This window comes from Microcaecilia unicolor, chromosome 11 (assembly GCF_901765095.1).
Source record: "Microcaecilia unicolor chromosome 11, aMicUni1.1, whole genome shotgun sequence".
NCBI lineage: Eukaryota > Metazoa > Chordata > Amphibia > Gymnophiona > Siphonopidae > Microcaecilia > Microcaecilia unicolor.
This window is the reverse complement of record NC_044041.1, coordinates 187,635,631-187,660,960: the sequence shown is the minus strand read 5'-3', so window position 1 is coordinate 187,660,960 and position 25,330 is coordinate 187,635,631. Positions and strand designations below refer to the sequence as shown.

The 25,330-nt window shown below is 43.5% G+C and overlaps 1 protein-coding gene across 1 annotated transcript in view; it reads right to left on the bottom strand.

Moving 5' to 3' along the window:
• Positions 1-5,046: 5,046 nt before the first annotated feature.
• Positions 5,047-25,330, bottom strand: part of SDC3 (syndecan 3) — a 311,472-nt gene continuing 291,188 nt past the window's right edge. The window contains exon 6 of the mRNA XM_030218519.1: positions 5,047-5,294. Coding sequence (XP_030074379.1) covers positions 5,128-5,294 — 167 coding nt within the window. The 3' untranslated portion in view covers positions 5,047-5,127. The remainder of the gene's footprint in view (positions 5,295-25,330) is intronic.

Genomic DNA, 25,330 nt, shown 5'->3' with positions numbered 1-25,330 from the left:
TGTGTCTCTGGACAAGTCACTTAACCCTCCATTGCCCCTGGTACAAATAAGTACCTGTATATAATATGTAAGCCGCATTGAGCCTGCCATGAGTGGGAAAGTGCGGGGTACAAATGTAACTAAACTAAAATAAATATGCTATGGAGCACACAGATTTAAATGGCATATTCTGGGCACTCCCTCAAAGAATTTGTGTATTTGTATTGTAGAATGGCAGTATGCCTTGGAATAATTCCACACTGACATCTGCTTTGAGTTTTGCACAACCCTTGGCTAACTTCTCCCTTTCACCTGGAGGAGAGCTTACCCACTGTGCACTGACAAGTGCCTCAAACTGCTCAAATGCAGAGTTTCGGTGGACGGTTCCCTCACCAGCTTTCCAAATGCAAATAAAAGAGCAGGCAAGCACTGGACGGTACACACTGGCCGTTACAGAACATGGCCAAACCTTGGGGAAAACGTTAGAAGGATATTTGCAGGACATGCCCCCGATGAGGCATGCAGGGGACTTTTAGGAGGTACTATTACACTGCGTACTCTCCCACTGATAAAGGAAATAACGTGGCCTTGCTCATGGAGGGCCAGCCCAGATGTTGGCTGGCACGCACTGTTGACCAATTACAGCATTAAGAAATGAAGGTACTGTAAAATGTTCAGCCTCATTGTAACAGGCCACGCTCCGAGAGGTTCACTGGACCATGGTTTCATGCTACAATTTGCATCATGCAAAGAACCAATTAGTTCCTTTTTAGGGGGTAATTTTAAAAGCTATTTAATAGCATAAACAGAAGAGTGTGCCTAGAAATGGCTGGTTATAAAACTGCATGGAGTATATGCTGGCAGAAGGCTGCACAAGCTTTTTTACCCGTGATGAACAAAAGCATTCTACAACACAGTTTGCACTTAGGCACAGACTTTAGGGTTTTCAAAAATAAGGTGCAAATTTTCTCAGAAATATTGCGGGTTCTTAACAGCAGGTATCAATAAGCCTTTGCTTAGTTGCAGTAAAGCATTTTTTTTTTTTTTTTTACAAAGGACAATGTCTCTACTTTCCTTCTGACAATTGGTGCAACTTACGTGCATATTCCGTGCACAAGTTTGACAGCCTGGGACAAATTTAGAGGTGCTTTTACTAAGGCGCGCCTAAAAATAGCCTGCACTGGTGTAGGCGTGTGTATTGAACGTGTGCAGGTCCATTTTTCCAGCCCGCCTGCAAAAAAAGGCCTTTTTTTTGGCTGAAAATTGAAGTGCGGCAAAATAAAAATTGATGCGCAACCATTTTGGGCCTGAGACCTTACCGCCACCCATTGACTTAGTGGTAAGGTCTCGCGCATTAATCGGGCGGTAATTGTCAGTGCGCGTACACTGCTGATTATCGCCTGGTTAATGCCACGTGGTAGAAAGTAAACAAATATTTTCTGCCACGCGTAAAAAATATTCGAATTACTGCCTGGGGCACGCGGTAGCCGGGCGGTGGTTCTAATTTGAGACACACTGTACGTACGTAGGCGCCTATGCGCCTTAGTAAAAGTGCCTCTTAGTCAATTCAATTCTTGTATACTGCTAATATCCCCTTTCCAGGGTTCGGTACGGTCTACATTCTAGGTACCACCCTAGTCACTCATTTTAGCATTATGGTGGGGGATGTTATACAACAGCCACTAACAGTTACATGTGTATTATGCAGGTAAATGTTTAGAATGATGGCATTTATCTGCATCTGAAGTCAAGCAAAGAAGCACCAAAGGCCTCCAAGAGTGGGTTGGCATCCAAAGTTTACTGAAGGACCTGACACAGGTCGTGTTTCGGTGAAATGCCTGCATCAGGGATTGTCAATATGAATCCTACAATCAGGGTATTGTCCTCTGTTCAAGTATCATTCCGTCTTGCTAGGCAGCGAAAAACCTGTGAAAAAGCTCACGGCTTAGCAAGACGGAATGATACTTGGACGCTCTACAGTCTTGGCAGTTAAGTTGTGCAAATTGGCTACGTTATTTTAACCTTTATAAGTGTTGGTATGACCCACTGATTTTTGAAGGAACAAAAGACAATATCCTGATTTGTAACATTCACGTTGACGGCCCGATACAGGTGTTCCGCCAAAACACGGCCCGTGTTGGGTCCTTCAATCAACTTTGGATGTCAACCCCCTCTTGGAAGCCTCTTGTGCTTGACTTGATTTCCTGTGCTTTGGGCTCCCTCTCTTCCTTTTGCATTTATGTGCACTACATGTAAACGCCAAATTTTCAGCTGACTGCTATTCCGCAATTATTACTGGCACTAATTAGAATTTATGCATGCAACTGTCTACGCGTATTCTGTAAAGTGGTGTTTGTAAATTCTAACGCATGGATCTCAAAAGGGAGCGTGGCCATGGGAGAGCCAAAGGCAGGTCATGAGTGTACCTAAAAATTATGAACATTGTTACAGAATATGCCCGATCCATGCCTATGTTAAGTGCTGGCATTTGCACCAGGTTTTTGCTGGGCGTAAATGGTCAGCCTAAATTTTAGCCATGGGAATGGACGCTATGTGTATTCTATAAACTGTGCCTAACATTAAGTGAGGCTTACAGAATAGTACTAAGTACATTTTTTTCAGTGCCAATTGTTTTGGTCCATACACAGAATTCAACTTGGGTCACTTTGCGGCCGAATGTCGCAGTTCTTCGCAGCACTTTTGATAGGCATGCGCTACGCCAGCACCCCCCTGAACGGCAGTCGTTCCCACTGTGGAACCCTGACCAACGTCATTCTTAGTGACTAGGCGTGATCCGTACCCAAGCGGGTTATGATGACCCTATGATCACCTTGCTCATTTGCAATGCCCCCGTTTCATTCCTCATTGACACAGGCGCTTCCCGCTCTGTGTTGGCGAATGTTCCTCAAAAGTTGAAAAAGCACCTTGAACTGTCCCATGAAAACCTCACCACCACAGGTTTCAATGGGGTCCCCACAGACACCCCCATTCTTGAACCTTTACCCATACAGTTTGCAGATCCACTGTTATCAGCTTCACTGTTATATGCTCCTGTTTGCCCTGTTAATTTGCTTGGCAGAGACCTGCTGACGCTTTTCAAGTTTCAAATTAACTTTGATTTACCTGGTCCCACAGCCAGTAATTCCCTTTTGATGGCAGTGACATCCTACGTTGATCAGCAGATCACTGATGCCCTTAACAAATGACCTGGTTACAAGTTGCTTCCTATTCATTCCTGCACCTTTCTGCTTTCCTTATTCTAGTGAAGTGATTTTCAGGGGTCAGTCAAGTTGGAAGGGCATGGGGGTGAGCAGATTATGAAAATTCTTCTTGCCCCCTTCATCAACCACCTCAGGCATCCTCCATCTTGTGTCAAAATTTGCTGAACCTGAGACTTTTCCTCAAAAGATATAAGCTTTACTGCCTCCATCTACAAACTGGCAAAACCCGATTGCACCCAATTTTGGAAGTAGGCGTTCAAATAGAAAAAAACAAGTATTTATCCCCCTCCTTTGGATGCCCAAGGATCTCCAAAGAGAAGTTTAGCGTCATTTCTACTGGCTTGCCAAAAGATGGCTGCTTCTTGGCTGTTTGTTTTCGAAACCATTCAGTTACTAAACTTTATCTTTTGGGGAAAAAATAAACATCTGTGTTAGCTTTGCATTCCCGCTCTGTGATCGTCTGCTCAGGTTACCTCACATACTCCCGGGATTCAATATAGCGTTGCCCAGAATTCCGCGTGATTCTGCGCTTAAATCTAGGTGTATTCTATAACTACGCACGCATATTGTTTTAACAAGCTGTTAAGCATTAAGAGCTCTTAACAAGCAATAATGACCACTAATTAGCAAAAATTAGAATTGACGTGCATACATTGCTAAGCATATTCTTTAATACAATGCGCCTAAATTCTAATGCACACAGGCAAAAAGGGGTGTGGAAATGGGCATTTCGTGGGCATTGCAAAATCTACGCGCGTTGTTATAAAATATGGGCAAGTGTGTGTAAATCTATGCGCAGGGATTTACACCAGCTTTTCACTGGTGTAGGTGGACGGACGTAGATTTAGTCGCATGAACGATGCCTGAGTGTATTCTAAATACTGCACGTAAATACGCATAGGTGTAATTGCCTAACGCACATTAATTTTAGACACCATATATAGAACCGGGCCCATAATATTCAAATTTTGATCCTACGACTAGGTGCTCTGGACATAGACTGATCGACTCATTAGAAATTACAGTACATTGCACTATTTCAAATAAATGAGGCACAGTGAAGTCACGAAATGGAAAATCAAATTAGCCTGTAAACCACTTCTTTTCGTCCCAGTTTTCATTGCTGCTGCCGCTGGCTCACAAAGCTTACAGCTGCAGGACTCCTTAACTGATATAAACTAGAGACCATAGCTATTCTTATGGTGATTGCGTTTCTACCAAGCAATGTGACCCTTGGAATTAAAACATCATAGCAACCAGGCCAGTTATTTCTGCAGAAAAGCAAAATGCACGTTGATATGTGTGTACGTGAGAGCTGAAGGGATGAAATCTCAGCAGGGTGAGCTCCCACCTCTCTTCCACAACTGTGTGTCCCAAGACAGGGTGGTCATTCACACGGGGTAGCTTCTTCTTCCGCTACCTGCTGGACATGTTTCATTGTGCTTTTCAAGGCTACACGGGATATGATGATGTCCCCACACACCGTCCCCCATCCCTGTTTTGTTTTTTTTTTAAATCCAAGTCTGCTTCATCTGAGCTGCAGCTCCATCCCCGCAACAGAAATGCCTTCATGTTAATCCAGAGGGACAGACGGCCTTGTAAGCCCAATCACTGAGGCTTCCGCACCACCTACCAAGCCGCTCTCATGAAACATTATCCTGGTAGATGCTGGTTTCTGCTTCAACTCCGCAATCTTAGCGATTACTTTCTGCACCGAAACACGGTGGAGAAGATTTTAGTCTGCAAATGTTTTTTTTTTTTTTTAAAATCTCCTCTGTTTCATTTTTTAAACTTAAGACATTTAAAAAAAATGTTTTAATCTTCTAGTTCGACCAGAAAAAAAAAAAAACAAATAAAGGCAAAAAGAAAAACCAAATTGGGGGTGAAGAGGGAGGAAGAAAGAGGCACTCGGGGGATATTCGCCGGTCTATGCATAGAATTCCTCCTGTTTGTCGGGTTTTTGGTACGTGACGCTGGCTTGCTTTGGTTCCTCCAGCGTGTAGCTTCCCTCGTCTTTCTTCTTCATTCGGTAGATCAATAGCATGACCAGGAAGGCAGCGAAAAGGGCGCCCACCACGCCTCCGACAATCACAGCTATGGAAGAAAAACAGACAGAATATAAAAGTCACACAGACAGCAAAGCCCGACATTAGTCACCAAACGTTTATGGATACATGGCAAAATCCAACAGGCATTATGGGGTGGAAAAGTCCACAGCACTTTATTTTTCAATTCAAAAGTATTCCAATTAATTACAAATAGTTACATTTTAGTTTAAGACTTTTTTTCTGTCACCAATAGTGTCCCAGACCGTAGGCATTAGTGTAAAGTCTAAAATAACTCTCCCTACTACAAGGCAACAATATCTGGAAAAGCTAAGAGAAGCTGGTAGGGTAGTCAGGAAAGCAAAGATGCAAATCACAGAAAAAAATAGCCAATATGGTAAAATGGAGGGGACAAAAACATTTTTTTTTAGATATGTTAGTGATAAAAGGAAGTGCAAAAGTGGCATTGTGAGACTCAAAGGTGAAGGGGAGGAATAATTAAAAGCTGATAAGGCGGAATTGCTTAATAAATATTTCTGTCCTGTGTTCACAGCTGAAGGGCCAGGAGCAGGTCTGCAGAAGACAAACACAAATAGGAATAGAGAGGGGTAGTCCCTGAACGATTTTTAGAGGACTGTGTTTGTGAGGATCTGGCTAAAGGTGAATAAAGCGATGGGGCTGGATGGAATACATCCGAGGGTACTGAAAGAACTTAGGGAAGCTCTAGCAGCTCCACTGGCTGACCTTTTCAATGCTTCTATAGAGTCGGGGAGTGGTCCTGGAGGACTGGAGAGCAGATGTGGTCCCCCCTCTCCACCGAAGCAGAAATAATGAAGAGGCTGGTAAGTCTGACTTCTGTGGTAAGTAAATTAATGGAAATGCTTTTAAAACAGAGAATAGTAGTGTTTTGGGAATCCAGTGGATTACAGGACCCGAGGCAACATGGTTTCACTAAAGGCAGGTCTTGTCAGACAAATCTGACTAATTTCTTTGACTGGGTGACCAGAGAGTTGGATCGAAGGACGGCGCTAGATGTGAAGTATTTAGATTTTGGCAAAGCCTTTGACACGGTCCCACACAGACGACTAATAAACAAACTGAGTTTCCTTGGCATGGGCCCTAAAATGACTGACTGTTTAGGAACTGGTTGAGTGGAAGGTGACAGAGGGTAGTGGTAAATGGGGCTCATTCTGAGGAAAAAGATGTTACCAGTGGTGTGCTACAAGGTTCGGCCGTTGGGCCAGTTCTTTTTAACAATTTTATAAGCGAAATTGCTGAAGGGCTGGCTGGTATGCTTTGCCTCTTTACAGATGATACCAAAATCTGCAATAGGGTAGACACCCCTGATGGTGTGGATAACGTGAGGAAGGACTTAGTGAAGCTAAAGGAATGGTCTGGAATTCGGCAGCTAATTTTTAATGCTAAAAAATGCAGGGTCATGCATTTGGGCTGCAAAAACACGAGGGAGTGGTACAGTTTAGGGGGTGAAGAACTTTTGTGCACGAAAGAGGAGCAGGACTTGGCTGTGATCGTATGTGATGATCTTAAGGTGGCCAAACAAGTAGAAAAGGTGATAGAGAAAGCTAGAAGGATGCTTGGGTACATAGGGAGATGAATGGCCATTAGGAAAAAGGAGGTGATGATGCCCCTGTATAAGACTCTGGTGAGACCTCATTTAGAATATTGTTTACACATTCTTTGCTCCTATCTTAAAGATGTATTAGGGACCCAGTAGTGGTCACTACAGGCAGCAGTCTCAGTTAGAGTCCACCTAACTCTGGTCATCTCTTATGACTGCCTCAAAGTCTTCAAAGACAGGGCATGTCACTCCTGGCTTTATTCCATTGCACTGGGGAAAGCATTTACACTATCAGGCTGATTTTCGAAAGAGAAGGGCGCCCATCTTTCGACACAAATCGGGAGATGGGCGTCCTTCTCCCAGGGTCGCCCCAAATCGGCATAATCAAAAGCCGATTTTGGGTATCCTCAACTGCTTTCCGTCGCGGGGACGACCAAAGTTCACGGGGGCGTGTCAGAAGCATAGCGAAGGTGGGACTGGGGCATGCCTAACACATGGGCATCCTCGACCGATAATGGAAAAATGATGGGCATCCCTGATGAGCACTTGGGCAACTTTACATGGTCCATTTTTTCTTACGACCAAGCCTCAAAAAGGTGCCCAAACTGACCAGATGACCACTGGAGGGAATCGGGGATGACCTCCCCTTACTCCCCCAGTGGTCACGAACCCCCTCCCACCCTAAAAAAAACTTTTAAAATATTTTTGCCAGCCTCTATTCCAGCCTCACATGTCATACCTAGCTCCCTGACAGCAGTATGCAGGTCCCTGGAGCAGTTTTAGTGGGTACAGTGCACTTCAGGCAGGCGGACCCAGGCCCATCCCCCCCACACCTGTGACACTTGTGGTGGTAAATGTGAGCCCTTCAAAACCCACCAGAAACCCACTGTACCCACATGTAGGTGCCCCCCTTCACCCCTTAGGGCTATGTTGTATAGTTGTGGGGAATGGGTTTTGGGGGGCTCAGCACCCAAGGTAAGGAAGATATGCACCTGGGAGCAATTTATGAAGTCCACTGCAGTGCCCCCTAGGGTGCCCGGTTGGTGTCTTGGCATGTCAGGGGGACCCGTGCACTACAAATGCTAGCTCCTCCCACGACCAAATGGCTTGGATTTGGTCGTTTCTGAGATGGGCGTCCTCAGTTTCCATTATCGCCAAAAATCAGGGACGACAATCTCTAAGGACGACCATCTCTAAGGTCGACCTAAATTTCCAGATTTGGGCGTCCCCGACCGTATTATCGAAACGAAAGATGGACGCCCATCCTGTTTTGATAATACGGGTTTCCCCGCCCCTTCGCCGGGAAGTCCTGTGAGGAAATCCTCAGGAAAATTTGGGCGCCCCTTTCGATTATGCCCCTCCACGTAATCCTGGGACTACCAACACCCGTTCAAGGTTCAGGGTTCTGCATATTATACTTAAAATCATAGTGGTTACAGCAATAGGCAAAACAACAAAGATAAATGCATGCAACCCCCCCCCCCCCCCAAAAAAAAAAAAAAAAAACAAGTATAGGTAGGACACACATGCAAGGATCGGTTCTGCCACTACCCTCGCTGCAATTGCACATACCTTGGCTGGTGGGGGTTTCCAAGCCTCGTCAGCTGAAGCCTTTCTCCAGCGCTGTTCTTCATTCCTCCTTGCTCCTGCTTTTTCCCTCATGTCGCGCATGCTCAATTTCATCGAAACCGAGCATATGCGACATGAGAGGAAAAGCAGCCGCAGTGCAGGCAATGCGAAGGAGTGAAGAAGGGAAGGGAAAATGGGACTTGATATACTGCCTTTCTGAGGTTTTTGCAACTACATTCAAAGCGGTTTACATATATTCAGGTACTTATTTTGTACCAGGGGAAATGGAGGGCTAAGTGACTTTCCCTGTGTCACAAGGAGCTGTAGTGGGAATTGAACCCAGTTCTCCAGGATCAAAGTCCGCTGCACTAACCAGTAGGCTACTCTAGCAACATTCCATGTAGAATCTCACATTCCATGTAGAAATGGGACTTGATATACAGTCTTGCTGTGGTTTTTGCAGCTACATTCAAAGTGGTCTACATAGTATATAAAGGTATATTTCTACCTAGAGGAGGGTCAAGTGACTTGCCCAGAGTCACAAGGAGCTGCAGTGGGAATCGAACTCAGTTCCCCAGGACCAAAGTCCACTGCACTAACCACTAGGCTACTCCTCCACTCCAGCACTGGAGGAAGGCTTCTTCTGCTGGTGGGGCCTGGGGACCCCCGCCAGCCAAACCAGAGCCCCAAAGCCCTGTGCCTGCTCCTCCTCAGCCTCTAAGGGAGGCCCAGCACCAGAGTTTTCTTTCTCCTATTCCTGTTGGGAATGTAATCACTTAAATACCGTCAGGAGCAGGAGAGAGAGAGAGAGAGCCCAGCGCCGGGACCCCCTTGGAGGCCAGGCCCGGAGGAATCCTGCCCCCTCTCTCACCGGCCCTGAATGGCACCCATAGTTAGATGCCGTTATGATTTGCACTAAGATAGTATTCTATAAAGGGCACCGTCCGCAAAACGCTCTTTCCAGAATACTAGCTTGGAACATTTCTCATGCCCAACTTTCGGCGTGAGCACTTAGGCCTGATGGCAGTTAGTTGTGCAAATCTAGGTATTCTATAATGTCACATCATAAGGTGCAAGTCTAAAGGGGGTGTGGCCATTGCCCATGTCCCTCCCGTGGCCACACCCCCTTTAGAGTTGCACCTTATGAAATTTAGGCACACATGTTATAGAACAGGTTTTAGGGCAGATCCATACGTAGCTCTTGATTACTGCCAAAGAAGTGCCAATTGACTCCAATAATTGATCGTTAGCATCTAATTGACTAATTAGTTTACGCACAGATCTGCAACCGCTTCCAAAATTTGGATGACCTATATTGAATCCGGGGGTAAAATGCTTAATAATAAAAGGTTAATAATAAAATTAACAATAACTGCAAAAAAAGGAATGGAGAGGGAAAAACAAGACGACATATCAATGCTCTTTCAGGAGTGGAAGAACACGTCAAAAAGCTCTCTCAAAAAAAACACGTTTTCAGTTGAGCTTTAAATCTAATCAATGAACGTTCAAGCCTAATACACAACTGCAAATTATTCTACAGGCTGGGAGCCATAACCGAAAAAGACATACACTGAGTATTTTCAAAGCAGGTTTCACGGTAAGATGGAAGAAGCCTTTACTCTGAAGAACGAAGAGGCCTCAAAGGAACAGAAAATATTGGAGAGTTAGAAAGAAATTCAGGTTGTTTAGAATGAAAGGCCTTATTACTTATAGGAAGAAGCTTAAACTGTATACGAGAGGATACTGGGAGACAATGATCTTGTGTCTACAGGTATGGAGCCATCTAGCAACTGAAAGCATGGGGCAGAAATCTTTCATTGACCTCCGAGTAACAGTGGTCATCTGACACCTTCTAATAAGCAGCTTAAAAAAAAAATCCCTCAGAGCTCAGTGACCTTCCTTGAAAGCCTGTGTGCTTACAACAGTCTTTTTGACATCCCAATGAAAAGGATTACACTGCCCCCCTCCGAAATCCAGTTTTCTCTAACCCCCCCCCCCCCCCGAGGCCAACCTGCGTTTAACACGCTGTGAACAAATTTTTACCCAATCTCTTCCCATCTTAATCCATGCCAGACAGGATGCAGCATGAATGTAATCTTTTGCTGCATTTAATAATCCTGCCACAGCTCAGGAAAAACGGCCACGTCAGATGGTTTGCTAGCAGACTAATTAGTCTTCGGTTGCTGTCCTGCCGTAGGGCCCACAATCAATATTCTTCCTGCTAACTGTAACTCCTCCAAGCCGTGCTGGAAATTCAATGCTGTGGGTGTTTTTCTGACATTTTACAACAGTTCTACTGACAAATTCCCGTTTTCAGTGGCTTAGCTGGGAGCCAGAATGAATAAAACTATAAAATCTCTTCTTTCTTCATGATTTCTAGCTAATTGGCTGCTCCCACCTCACATTAAAGGCAGGGCTCTTTAAAAATTGGGGGAGGGGGGGGGGGGAAGGACCTTGTGGCTTTCTGCCATGAGGGGAGTGTAGGCTCGGCCTTTGTCATGAATGGAAGAAATCTAGGAATGGAGGAGAGGTAGCTTTACTGTTTGTCAGCATTTTACAGGACCAGGACACTGTACCAGTGACTTCACAGTGAGAATCCTGAAAGGTAACTTTAAAACAATACAGGAACGTATGACCTTTGAAGTCAGAATGATTGAATATTTTAACACCCAACAGAAAGGACTTAACAAGGATCTGGGGTTCCTAGCCCATTATAAACCATAAAGCTGTATTTCTCTGTTGATCACCCTACCCCTCACCTATCCACACTCATCAATAAGGTGGTTCTCAGTCGACGGTGAATAGTTGATGCGAACGTTTAAAAACACGTGGTGTGGTGATCAACGAAGTTGGTCTTTAAAAAGACCTTTTCCGAAGAAACTTGCTCATAGACAATTGAAACGTCCTTTTCGTTTTACGCTGACGTTTCAATTGTCTATGAGCAAGTTTCTTCGGAAAAGGTCTTTTTAAAGACCAACTTCATTGATCACCACACCACGTGTTTTTAAACGTTCGCATCAACTATTCTCCGTCGACTGAGAGCCACCTTATTGATCACCATACCATGTGCTTCTAAACGTTTGTATCAGCTGTTCTCCGTCGACTGAGAATTACATATATTCAATACATTAGAATGCTCTGCAAAAAGATACATTTAAGAGAAGGTATACAGACTCCTGATGCAGGCCTAACGGCCGAAACACAACGTTTGTGCCGAGTCTTTTTTTCATCAATAAACAACTGTTTTAAGAATCCATCCCTCCAGTCTTTGATTTTCTGTGGTCAAACATCCCACTCTATCCCATATTTGTATTCTCTCGTGGGGCGTTCGAGTTCTCCGCTTGTTGCGGATTATCTTATCATCTGAAATATAACACATCCTTCAGGCTATCAATATAGATTTTAGATAGACCATTGGGGGAAGAGGACAATTAGAACTCATTCCCCTCCCCTGCTGAAACCCACCCCTTAAAAAAATTGGGGCCGTTTTACAAAAGGCATGAAACCTGGGCTTGACGTGTTCTAACGCTGGACTTTCTAGCATGCTAAGCCCATATTTAATGTGTCACTTTTTAAGAGCTTTTTCCATTTTTTGAATTTCAAGTTGTGTGCTAATGTTTGCATTAGCGCTCGATATCTGTAAAAAAAGTTCATGCGAGAGACCTTACTGCCTCCTATTTAGAGAGATCAGATATCCTGCGAAATTCTTCAAGCAACCAGAAAAATGATACCATTCTGCTACCAGCACCCTTAGTTCTAATGATGAGAACACAACTAAGGAATGCTTCACCCAAATCCGTAAAATCAACCCAGAACTATCTAAATTTTAGAAAATTATTGAAGACCATCCTGTTCAAGAAGGCTTACTTTCCTGACTCAACTTAACCCACCCATTCCTGGATTTCAGCAAGATTCATCAACCTTATTAACATGTAACTACTTTGAATTATCTTTTGAAACCTTACTTGTTTAAATGATGCCTATTTGTCTATTACCTTACTCTTACATTGTTTAATTGTACTTTTCTGTACTGTAGTCTTCTCTACGGTTCTATGTAAGCCACATTGAGCCTACAACTAGTGGGAAAATGTGAGGTATAAATGTATTAAATAAATAAATAAATAATAGCCAGATACATGCTACCTATGGAGTCACTTATGGCTTTTAAGAGCAAGTCAGATAAATATTCGTCTAAGATGATATTGGTAGAGTGGATGCTGGGCTATATATTTGACAGCTTCCACGGTTTGGTTTTCAAAATACCAGCATGAGATAAAATTTGCATACATTGGAGACCCAATATTCATTGTGGACATCCTGACAATGTGGTGGGCTTTGGGGTCACCTATAAAAGCTGTGGGCTATAGAACTTCTTCAGGTCCCTTCTAGAGATGGCTGAGGGAAATACGATAGAGGTCTATAAAATACTGAGTGGAGCTGAACGGGTAGATGAGAATCACTTCTTTACTCTTTCCAAAAATACAAGGACTAGGGGGCATGAAATGAAGCCACTAATGTAAAACAAACTGGAGAAAATATTTCTTCACTTAATGTATAAATGAACTCTGGAATTCAATGCCAGAGTATGTGGTAAAAGGAGTTAGCTGAGCAGGGTTTAATAAAGTTGGACAAGTACCTAAAAGAAAAGCCCATAAGCCATTATTAAGATGGATGTGGGAAAGTTCGCTGCTTATTCTTGGGATAAGCAGCATAAAACCTGTTTTATACTTTTGGGATCTTGTCAGATAACATATAACATAGTAAATGACGACAGATAAAGACCTGAACGGTCCATCCAGTCTGCCCAACAAGATAAACTCATTTTACATGAGTTTGATTTGTCCTTGCCATTCTCAGGGCACAGACTGTAGAAGTCTGCCCAGCACTGGTTTTGCTTCCCAATTGCTGGCATCGCCACCCATTCCTTCTAAACAGGATTCCTCTGTGTTTATCCCACGCATATTTGAATTCCATTACCGTTTTCATCTCCACCACCTCCCGTGGGAGGGCATTCCATGTATCCACCACTCTGTGAAAAAATACTTCCTGACATTACTCCTGAGTCTGCCCACTTCAACCTCAATTCATGTCCTCTAGTTCTACTGCCTTCCATCTCCGGAAAAGGTTTGTTTGTGGATTAATACCTTTCAAATATTTGAACATCTGTATCATGTCACCCCTGTTTCTCCTTTCCTCCAAGGTATACATGTTCAGATTGGCACGTCTTTCCTCGTACGGTCTGCAACGCAAATCCTATACCATTTTTGTAGCTTTTCTTTGCACCGTTTACAATCCTTTTACATCTTTGGCAAGATACGGCCTCCAAAACTGAACACAATACTCCAAATGGGGCCTCACCAACGACTTGTAAGTAGTCGTGACCTGGATTGACCACTATTGTAAACAAGATGATGGGCTTGACGGACCTTCAGTCTGTCCCAGTATGGCAAGGCTTATGCTCCTATGTTGTATATCGAAGGTACAGCTGTGTTGCAATTCCACAGAAGCAGATTGTTAACACAGGGGAGCACATGCCAATGATAACAGGGGTACAATTTTCAGGCGTCAAAAAGCTTTGGTGAAAAAAAATAGAAAAACAGTGTATGAATACCCTATGTCAGGCCTAAGTAAAGTCATTAATAATATGAACGATCCACCTCACTGTTTCAGAAACTAATACAGCATCCCTGTGCTGAACGAGTACTATAATGTCCTCCTCTGAGACGTCTCATTTCACATTCATATTTGCAGCTGATATTATCGAGAAGTCCCTGGGCAAAAAGGAGCCAGACAAACTTCATCTATTATTCTGATGAATTATCACCATCCTCAGGTTTCTTTGCATCCACAGATATTTTTTTTTCACCAGTGTTGCATCCCTGTACTATTAAAACTGAAATGCAAAATGTTTAGTAAGTATCTATCCTGATTGAAATATGGTGCTCCAACACAGCTTCCTGTCTCCTAAACTACTTGTCTTCAGGACTGCCCCACAGATTCTGCTTAGCTAATGGCAGGTATGACTCTGACCACCTTTGTTGGGCAGACTGGATGGACCATGCAGGTCTTTATCTGCCGTCATTTACTATGTTATATAGAGGGGCTATTTTAACACAGAACCTGTGGTAAAATAACCTATCTTAACGGAAGCCCATACTGATAACCTCCCCCCCTAACATTTTTGTGGGCAATTGTACACTTATGTGCTTAAGAGGTATCAGAACAACCAGGTGATATTCTGTAATAGGCATGCGCAGATCAGGGGCATTCCCAGGATTTAGGCATGCATTTAGACCTCATAGATCTACCAATAAGAAACAGAGTCAGGTCGTCAAGATCATACCTAAACCTACACTACCCAAATTGCAAAGGACTGAAATACAAAACAACCTACGCATCCGGCTTCTCCTACATAAGCGCACAACTATGGAATGGCCTCCCAAAAGCTGTGAAAACAATACATGACCACCTGAACTTCAGGAAATCACTAAAAATCAACCTCTTCAAAAAAGCCTACCCCAATGACCTTACGCAAACCTCTTCACCCAGAAACACAGCATGCCTAATGATCGTACTGGACAACACACAATCTTCATCCTTTCCGACCTTCCACACATACCTCATTCGATCACCATACAACCTTGTATTTGCTATCAACCAACTGGGCAAACGCCTTGACGGTACTATGTAAGCCACACTGAGCCTGCAAATAGGTGGGGAAATGTGGGATACAAATGCAATAAATAAATAAATTTATATAATACTGGGCATGAGAACTTACACCAGCCTTTGGTGCTCACGTCCAAAGTTAAGCAAAAAAAATTCCATGCTAAGCTAGTATTCTATGAAGACAGCTGTGCATGGAACTGCGTTTACAGAACTCATGCTTAATGCACATCATCTCAGTGCTTAATTTTGGCCAACCTTTACTTAATTCCCCCCCCCCCCCCAATGCGCCTACTTTTGTGCCTCACCTTACGCGTCTCCACTCTAACATGCACACGCCATCCACATCCATTCCACTAGTCCCTCTGCCTCAGCCCACTGTGAAATAACATGCACATATTCTTTTAAAGTGCATAAATCATATTCTTACAATTTTGTAATTCTCTTCCAGTTTTATTCCAGAGGAATAGCTATAAAGCCATGCTCTCCATCCTTAGCAGCAAAAACACGACAATGGCCAACAAATCAAAACACCTAGGAATCTATTAAAGCATGTTTCTGGGCCAGCGGGTGAGATTGATGTTCTGGAAGGCTTTGTTTATGCTGAATGATTACAAACCTTGGGTGTATTTCCACTTAAAGATCAATACAACTGTTCAGCACCACCTGCGTGGACAGCGTCTGTGATAGGCAGATGGATGGACAAATGCCCATATATAAAATTAACAGTGCTTTTCATATTTTTGAAACCATTAAAAAAAAAAAAACACTCTATGGATAGAGTATGCCATTGTTAAACTACTGATGGTTTAATGAGTGTTATATGGAGCAGTCAGGATATCATATTTCCTAACTAAAATGCATGGCAACCTCTGCATATGCTCTTTATTGTACAGTAGAGGTTTTATGGAACTTAACAACCACAGCAGTAGCAGATAACTTGAAAAGATGTTGCCAACCAGCGTGGCGGAACACTGAGAACTTGTTGGCAATCGTCTCCAATAGCCACTGTGTGATCAATAGTGAGCTGACAATAACCTTCCATTAACATTATTGCAATTTCTCAAAGGAAAAGAGTGCATTATAGCTTAATTATAAAAGTCCAACCTTCTGCCTAAAAATCATCATAGCATTCTTCATATACTGAAAGAAGCTACCAGAGTCTAAGAATGTTCGTCTAGTCACTAGTGACAACCTTCAGGCTTCAGAGGTTTTAGAACAATCAAGTGATGAAGCAGAACTGAGACGCTCTGGATTACGTTCGTCAGTAGAAGACAGTGTTTAGACAGCAGAAAAGGATGCCAGCTGACAATGGGTCCAACAAAAAGAGGCCGAAAACCACACAAGATCATCAAAATGATGGACGTGGTCTAGAAAAACGAGGTAGATCAAAAGTACGAATCCCAATATGGTGAAAGGAGGATGTGTTAAAATGATACCAGTATGGCTTTGGCTTTGTAAGATGCACTTTCAACACATCCACTTTTTTCATTTCTTTGTAATTTTCACACATTGTTTTAGTTGTTTATTTACATATTTTTACAGATAATACCATACCCTTGAAGCAGGCAATAGCCGAAACGTAGCTGTGTCGGATCTTTGGTTTCACTATATTCCAATAAATTTTCTTCTTGCCATTCTGGAATTTGTGATCCTTTTACCATATTGGGATTTTTCCTACGGATCTACTTGGTTTCTCTAGACCAGGTCTGTTATTTTAATCATCTTGTCAACTGATAATGTACATTTCTTCAAGTATAAGAAATTGTGAATTCAAAAAAAGTAAAACAGTGTGCCTATGAGCTTAAAATAATACAATGAAATGTAAAACTTCTGCTTGATAAAAAAAGTGCAATTCAAACCATAGCTGTTTATATGTCGATACTGGGCCAATTTTCAAAGGGCTTGGGGGCAATTCTTTAACTTATTTCTCCATTTAGGTGCACTGAAGCTGCACCCTGATCACCAAATCTATAACATCATCTGTACATCAAGATGCCACTATAGAATATTAGCATAAACCTGAATTGGCGTGCCTAAATTTACAAATAAACAAAAATATATAAAAATGGGAACATTATTACTACTACTACTTCTATAAAGCGCTTTACAATTGAACATGAAGAAGAAAGACAGTCCCTGCTCAAAAGAGCTTACAATCTAAATCAGGACAAACAGACAGGACCAAAAAGGATAAGGGAAGGACAGATAGAAGGACACATAAGGATAAGATAAAAGTTACACGTCAGGAGTCGAAAGCAGCATCAAACAGGTAGGTCTTTAGCCCAGATTTGAAGGCAGCCAGGGATGGAGCTAGACGTAATGGCTCAGGAAGCCTATTCCAGTCATAAGGTGCGGCGAGATAGAAGGAGCAGAGTCAGCGATGGAGGAGAAGGGTGCAATTAGGAGAGATTTGCCTAGTGAACGGAGTTCTAGGGAAGGAGTGTAGGGAGAGATGAGGGTGGAGAGGTAGTGAGGGGTAGCAGAGTGAATGCACTTATAGGTTAATAAGAGGAGCTTGAATTGTATACGGAAATGGATAGGGAGCCAGTGGAGTGATTTCAGGAGAAGGCTGATATGGGCATAACGACTTTGGCGAAATATTAGTCGTGCGGCAGAGTTTTGAACAGATTGAAGAGGAGAGAGATGGCTGAGTGGAAGACCTGAGAGAAGCAAGTTGCAGTAGTCTAAGAGAGAGGTGATGAGAGTGTGGATGAGGGTTCTGATAGCGTGTTCAGAAAGGAAAGGGCAAATTCTGGCGATGTTATAAAGGAAGAAACGACAGGTTTTAGCAATCTGTTGAATATGGGCAGAGAAGGAGAGGGAGTAGTCGAAGATGACTCCAAGGCTGCGAGCAGACAAGACAGGAAGAATGAGCATGTTGTCGACAGAAATAGAGAATGGGGGAAGGGGAGAGGTTGGTTTAGGAGGGAAGATAAGGAGTTCAGTTTTGGACATATTGAGTTTCAGGTGGCAGTGAAACATCCAGGTAGCAATGTCAGAAAGGCAGGAAGATACCTTGGACTGGATTTCTGCCGAGATTACTGGTGTGGAGAGGTAGATCTGGGAGTCATCAGCGTAAAGGTGATACTGAAAGCCTTGTGATGAGATCAAAGCACCAAGGGAGGAAGTATAGATGGAGAAAAGGAGAGGTCCTAGAACAGATCCTTGAGGTTCACTCACTGACAGCGGGATAGAGGAAGAGGAGGAACCACCAGAATATACACTAAAAGTACGCTGTGAGAGATAAGAAGAGAACCAGGAGAGAGCAGAATTCCGAAATCCAAGTGAGGACAGCGTGTCAAGGAGTAGGCTGTGATCAACAGTATCAAAGGCAGCAGAAAGATCGAGAAGGAGGAGGATAGAACAGAGCCCTTTGGATTTAGCCAGGAATAGATCATTGGAGACTTTAGTAAGTACTGTTTCAGTTGAATTACTCATTTAATGGTCTGAAAAATATCTCAAAATACAAAAAAGATCAGTCTAATACAAAAATAAAAAATTATAAAGCTACACTTTTATGAATACAAGAATAATACAAAGAAGGTGCTCAGAATCAAGTGCTCGTGATTACTCTACAAACTGGCAGCCACTAAATTCAATCAATGCACCAACAGTCCCTACCAAAAAATAAATAAATATTTTCATTCAAAAGATCTCATAACAATAGATCAAAAATAAACTTATCTGCAAAAGATGATTCCATAAACTTTCATGTATCAAAGTGCAGTGCTCATGTGCCAGATTTATGGTATGAAACCCCGCCCAGCGCATCCCAGAATGCAGTAGGCAGGCCTGGGCGCCACCTTTTTCGAGGAGGTGCTGCTGGAAGTTGAAGGAGTCTATCTCCCTCCTCCAACAAAGGTACAGGGGGAGGAGAAGGGGGGGGGGGGGTTGATTCGCGGCCCACTGGGCCACCGGGGCTTTACTTGGGGGAATGCTAGGGGGGGTCAGGGGGGCTGGAGACCCACCGGATCTCCAGCCCCCCTTGAACTTGTGTCAGGAGGACTAGGGGACTGGAGGTTCGCTGGACCTCCAGCCCCCATGTCGCTTGTGGGGGTCCTGGTTCCTGCTCCTGCGGGAGGCTGCATTGGGGGGAATGGGGGGGCATGCTAACATGCAAATGCATGCTGGACAGGGCTCACCATTCCTCTCCATTGGTCTGCAAACCCTAACGCCAGCTCCAAGCTGGTGTAGGGTTTGCCGCTGACAGCGTGCAAATGTCTGGTGTGCTGCTCACTGATTATTGGGGAGGAATAAGTTTAGAATACATTTGCATGCTAGTTGCATTCAGAGACTGTGATTGCATTGTTTCATGCGCTCGGGAACTCTGATCATGGGGCGGTAGCAAACGCAGGCACTAGTACGTGGCTAACAGCCTCTAGCACCCGCGTTTGATCATCTGCACCTCAGTTTTCAGTCTTGCGCAAAACATGCCCAGGCCATGCCCCTTTGCCATATGCATATTTTCCAGTTGTGGATATCCTGGAATTCTAAAATTGGGATTTAGATGTGTAGCAATATACACATCTAAATGCCAGTTTCTGCACATATAAAACCCAAATATCACTTCTAAAATAAGCACCTTAGACTCTGCATTAACTGGGCTCTAGAGAGAGTTTCAATTTTCCATCCCCTGGGCCAAAGACTATTGAGGTGGCTATGTTGAGGCGATGGTTGGGCTGAGCTGGCAGACTGATAGAAAAATAAGGGAAAATGCTCCCCAGCTAGTTGCATAAAAGGATTGCACAGCCCAGTAGACTGCAGTTTCAATGCACTTGCAAGTTCATAAGAGCAAGAGGAAACCGTCAGACCAAAACAACAAATGACCATAATGTCTCAAAGACCAACATACCTAGAAGACCTCTGCAATCCTATGAATCAATTACATATTTGGAAAATATAAAGGATGCTTTTCTATCTATGCATTAACACCCGGATTCTAAATACCGCGCCTAGAGATCCGCGCCGAAATCCACACGAATTCTATAATTACGTGTGTAACTTAATTGGCTTAATAAGCAAATCAGCATTTTAACAGCACTTAACAAGCACTAAAGAGCACTAATTGGCACTAATTAGAATTGGCGTGCACAGCTCGCTAAGCGTATTCTATAATACAGTGCGTCTAAATTCTACAGCATGGAAGCAAAAAGGGGCATTGTTAAGGGCGTGAAACCGGACATTTCGTAGGCATTCCTAGATTTACATGCATAGTTATAGAATCTGACCTACTGCTCCTAAATCCACGCACAGGGATTTACACCAGCTTTTCATTGGCGTAAATGGATGTGCGTAGTTTTAGGTGCTGTGACGTCGATAGAGCAAATTCTATATACCACACATAAATTTAATAGAATATGCTTAGGTGCAAATGTGTTCCACATGGAACTTTTAGACGATGTTTATCGAATATGGCCCTAAGGGGCCTTTTTACTAAGCTGCGGTAAAAAGGGCCCTGCGGAAGAGGCGGCGGTCATTTTTGTCATGTGCCATGGCCCTTTTTACCGCAGCAGGTAAAAAGCCCAAAACAACGCATGGCCATGAGGAGTTAGCACTTACCATCACCCACTGAGGTGGAGGTAAGAGATTCCGCACTACCCGATTAACGCCGGGTAACCTGCTGCAGTGTTTTTTTTTAATCCAGCAGCAGCAGAAATGGCGCACACCGGAGTCAGCACTACCTCCAGCGGCCGCGTTGTCCCGGGTTGCTGCGCGGCAAACCCTTTAGTAAAAGGGCCTCTAAATATCACAATATATTAAAAAGGGAGTTTAACCTATAAATTAATCAAACACACACTAAAAATCTCAGGGGTCCTTTTACTAAGGCGCGCTGACAACAGGGCTGCGCTAGTGTAGGTGCATGTTTTGGACACGTGCAGGTGCACTTTTCGGTGCGCCTGCGAAAAAGACCTTTTTTGGCCGAAAATGGACGTGCGACAAAATAAAAATTGGCGCGCATCCATTTTGGGCCTGAGACCTTACCACCACTCATTGACAGCAGTAAGGTCTCGTGCGTTAACCGGGCGTTAATCATCAGCACGTGTACACTGCGAATTACCCCGCCCGGTTAGCGGCGCGCTGCAGAAAATAAAAAAATATTTTCCGACACACATATCGGACGCACATAAAAAATGGCATTACCGCCCAGGGCATGCGGTAGCTGGGCGGAAGTTCCAAATTGATGCACGTTGGACGTGCCTAGGCACCTACGTGTCTTAATAAAAGGGCCTTTCAGAGAGGCAGTACCTAAATTTGCCACACTCATTTTTATCCAGTGAAAAATTAACACCAAAGAAAAATTTTGCACAGGTTGGCTGTACCACAGCATTCTCACTGGTTCTTTCTTGGCTGCTGCCCTCAACATCTTGGCAGCAAGCCAGCATCAGACTCGAAAGCTCCCGCTCTCCCCTGCCTCTTGAATTAAACAGATGGTATTAGAATCGACCCGGACAATAATCTAAGCTCTTTATGAATAAATATTAGTTCAGCTTGCAAATGGCTTTTAAGCCTCTAGAATAAAGGGAGCGTGTCTTGATTGAAATGTGTTTTCTAAAACAGCATTGGCCACCAAACCCCCAAAAGAACAAGGATCCCCCAGGGAATTTACTGGCACAATAATGAGTGGGTCTGGTAAACGTCAGATTTCTGTGACAAACCAACTAAAGTCATATTACGTAACAAAGGGGAACTGAGGAACTGAGTTCGATTCCCACTTCAGGCACAGGCAGCTCCCTTGTGACTCTGGGCAAGTCACTTAACCCTCCATTGCCCCATGTAAGCCGCATTGAGCCTGCCATGAGTGGGAAAGAGCAGGGTACAAATGTAACAAAAATAAAATAGATACTATTGGAGATTCTACATGGAATGTTGCTACTATTGGAGATTCTACATGGAATGTTGCTACTATTGGAGATTCTACATGGAATGTTGCTATTCCACTAGCAACATTCCATGTAGAAGGCTGTGTAGGCTTCTGTTTCTGTGAGTCTGACGTCCTGCACGTATGTGCAGGACGTCAGACTCACAGAAGCAGAAGCCTGCACAGCCTTCTCCTGCGCAGCCTTCTACATGGAATGTTGCTAGTGAAATAGCAGCGTTCCATGTAGAATCTCCAATAGTAGCAACAGTGGAGGAGTGGCCTAGTGGTTAGGGTGGTGGACTTTGGTCCTGAGGAACTGAGTTCAATTCCCACTTCAGGCACAGGCAGCTCCTTGTGACTCTGGGCAAGTCACTTAACCCTCCATTGCCCCAGGTACAAATAAGTACCTGTGTATAATATGTAAGCCGCATTGAGCCTGCCATGAGTGGGAAAGCGCGGGGTACAAATGTAACAAAAAAAAAACACAAAAAAACCCCAAAGGGGTTAGAAGGTAAAGTTTGCCTCATTGCGGATGATACCAAGATTTGTAACAGAGTGAACAACACCCCGGAATGAGTGGAAAACATGAAAAAGTATCTGCAGAAGCTAGAAGAATGGCCTAATGTTTGGCAATTAAACTTCAATATAGTTTAGTTAACACATTGGCTTAGGACGGCGCATGCGGAAACGGATCTCCGGTTTGTAGTGTTGTACCAACTACCAGCTGATTTTGATGGCAACGTCATGGCAGCGCTGATACGGAGGGAACAGCGTTTGATTTATCAGTGGCGCACAGTGATTCCGTATGGACTGAATAGGGAGACTGATTGGTGGACTGTGACACATCTTTCGTAAGTTTAAAAGGGGTCGGTGGAAGATTGGTGAGCTGCTACTGCGCATGCACCGGCGTTGCCCTGCCGGTTGAGAGGAGGCGAGGCTGATTCATCCAAGGTTAGCCACTATGATTGTACAAGAGTCGTTATGAATAAGAAGAGACACAGATATATTGAAATGAAGGATAGCTAATACTGTTATTTTATTTATTTATTTATTTATTGCATTTGTATCCCACATTATTCCACCTTTTTGCAGGCTCAATATGGCTTACACAGTGTTGTTATGATGCAGTCATTACATGATCTTAGATACAGTCGATAATAAGCAAAGGTAGGTAATTTAGATGTAGGTGCTAGGTAGGTGTTGTAAGAGGTGTTTTAAATGCATCTGAGTAATTTGGGGAATAGTTAGTGAGGATGTCCTTAGTAGGCTTTTTTGAAGAGATGTGTCTTCAAAGATCTGCGAAAGCTGGTTAGGTTGTCCATTTTTTTCAGGGCCATGGGTAGTGCGTTCCAGATCTGTGTGCTTTTATACTCAAAAGTAGTAGCGTATGACTGTTTGTATTTAAGTCCTTTACAGCTGGGTAAGTTCAGATTGAGGAATTTGCGGGCCGATCTTTTGGCGTTTCTAGGTGGTAGGTCCACTAGGTTTAACATATAGAGAGGGGAGTCTGCGTGGATGATTTTGTGGACGGTTGTGCAGATCTTGAACTCGATTCGTTCCTTGAGTGGTAGCCAGTGTAGTTTCTCTCTTAGCGGTTTTGCTCTTTCGAATTTAGTTTTGCCAAAGATGAGTCTGGCTGCGGTGTTTTGGGCTATTTGGAGTTTTTTAATGGTCTGTTCTTTACAGCCTGCATACAAAGTGTTACAGTAGTCCAGGTGACTTATTACTAATGATTGTACTAGGGTGCGGAAGATGTTTCTTGGGGAAAAAAGGTTTTATTCTCTTGAGTTTCCACATCGCGTAGAACATTTTTTTCGTAGTATTCTTCGCGTGGGTATCGAGTGTGAGGTATCGATCAATGGTGACGCCAAGAATTTTCAGATTCTCTGAGATAGGGAGAGTGCAGTATGGTGTGGTTATGGTAGGGTAGTTGTTTGAATTGTATTGGGAGGTGAGCACTAGACATTGAGTTTTTTTCTGCGTTCAATTTTAACTGGAATGAGTCCGCCCAGGAGTTATGAATTATATCTTGGAAATAATGAAAATTAAGGTAGAATGTTGAAGCTCCCATGTTTTTAACAAGATGTTTGGTTTTTCTTCTAGTCTACTTGTTCCCCTGAGGACGCTTAGGGCGAAACATGTATGCATGTCAAGAACTACCGAGATTTTAACATCCAGGACGATGAACACCTTTGAAAAATTGAGTCACACGTTTACATATCACTGATTTGGGGTGCACCCAGCAGGAGCGAAGTCACCGTGATAAGAGTTAAGATAAGTACCCCGGCTACGTGGTATGATTGGGACATTAAATATGAGAACTGCAGAGTAATGAAATACCGTGGTAGGCGGTAGGGTGCGATGATGTTTTAAGGGGATAGGCCCTAAAAACTGGATGACGAGCCGATGCAAGAGGGTACACCCTGATGCTGAGCACAATTAGCATAAAAAAAATTAAAAAATTGGTTTTGCACATTGCCACAATTTTGCAAATTTGATTTCATGGTTTTATGCGAAGCTGACTAATAAGTTTGGAGGTTTTATAAGAGTTATTTAATTAAAATTCAATGCAAAGAAGTGCAAAGTGATGCACTTAGGAAGTACAAATCCACGGGAGACGTATGTGTTAGGCGGTGAGAGTCTGATATGCACAGAAAAGGAGAGGGATCTTGGGGTGATAGTATCTGAGGATCTGAAGGTGACGAAACAGTGTGGCAAGGCGGTGGCCACAGCCAGAAGGATGCTGGGCTGTATAGAGAGAGGTGTAACCAGCAGAAGAAAGGTGGTGTTGAGGCCCCTCTACAAGTCATTGGTGAGGCCCCTCCTGGAGTATTGTGTTCAGTTTCGAAGGCTTTATCTTGCTAAGGATGTAAAAAGACTTGAAGTGGTGCAAAGAAAGCTACATAAATGGTATAGAATTTGCGTTACAAGACGTACACAGACAAAACGGGGTGTGGTTATGGGTGGGGAAATGGGCGTTTCATGGGCATTCTGAAATTTACATGCGTAATTATAGAATACTAGTAAAAAAGACCCGTTTCTCAAACAAATGAAACGGGCGCTAGCAAGGTTATCATGTAATGGCGATTATGTTTTTAAGGGAACCGTTAGGAGAGAGAGTGTGTGAGACAGAGAGAGAGTGTGTGTGTGAGAGAGAGACTGTGTGCGTGTGTATGAGAGAGAGTGTGTGTGTGTGATAGTGAGAGAGAGAGACTGTGTGTGTGTGTGTGTGTGTGTGTGTGTGAGAGAGAGACTGTGTGCGAGTGTGTGTGTGAGAGTGTGTGTGTGATACTGAGTGTGTGTAGAGAGAGAGTGTGTGTGTGAGAGACTGTGTGCGAGTGTGTGTGAGAGCGTGTGTGTGTGATAGTGAGAGAGTGAGAGTGTGTGTGTGTGAGAGAGAGACTATGTG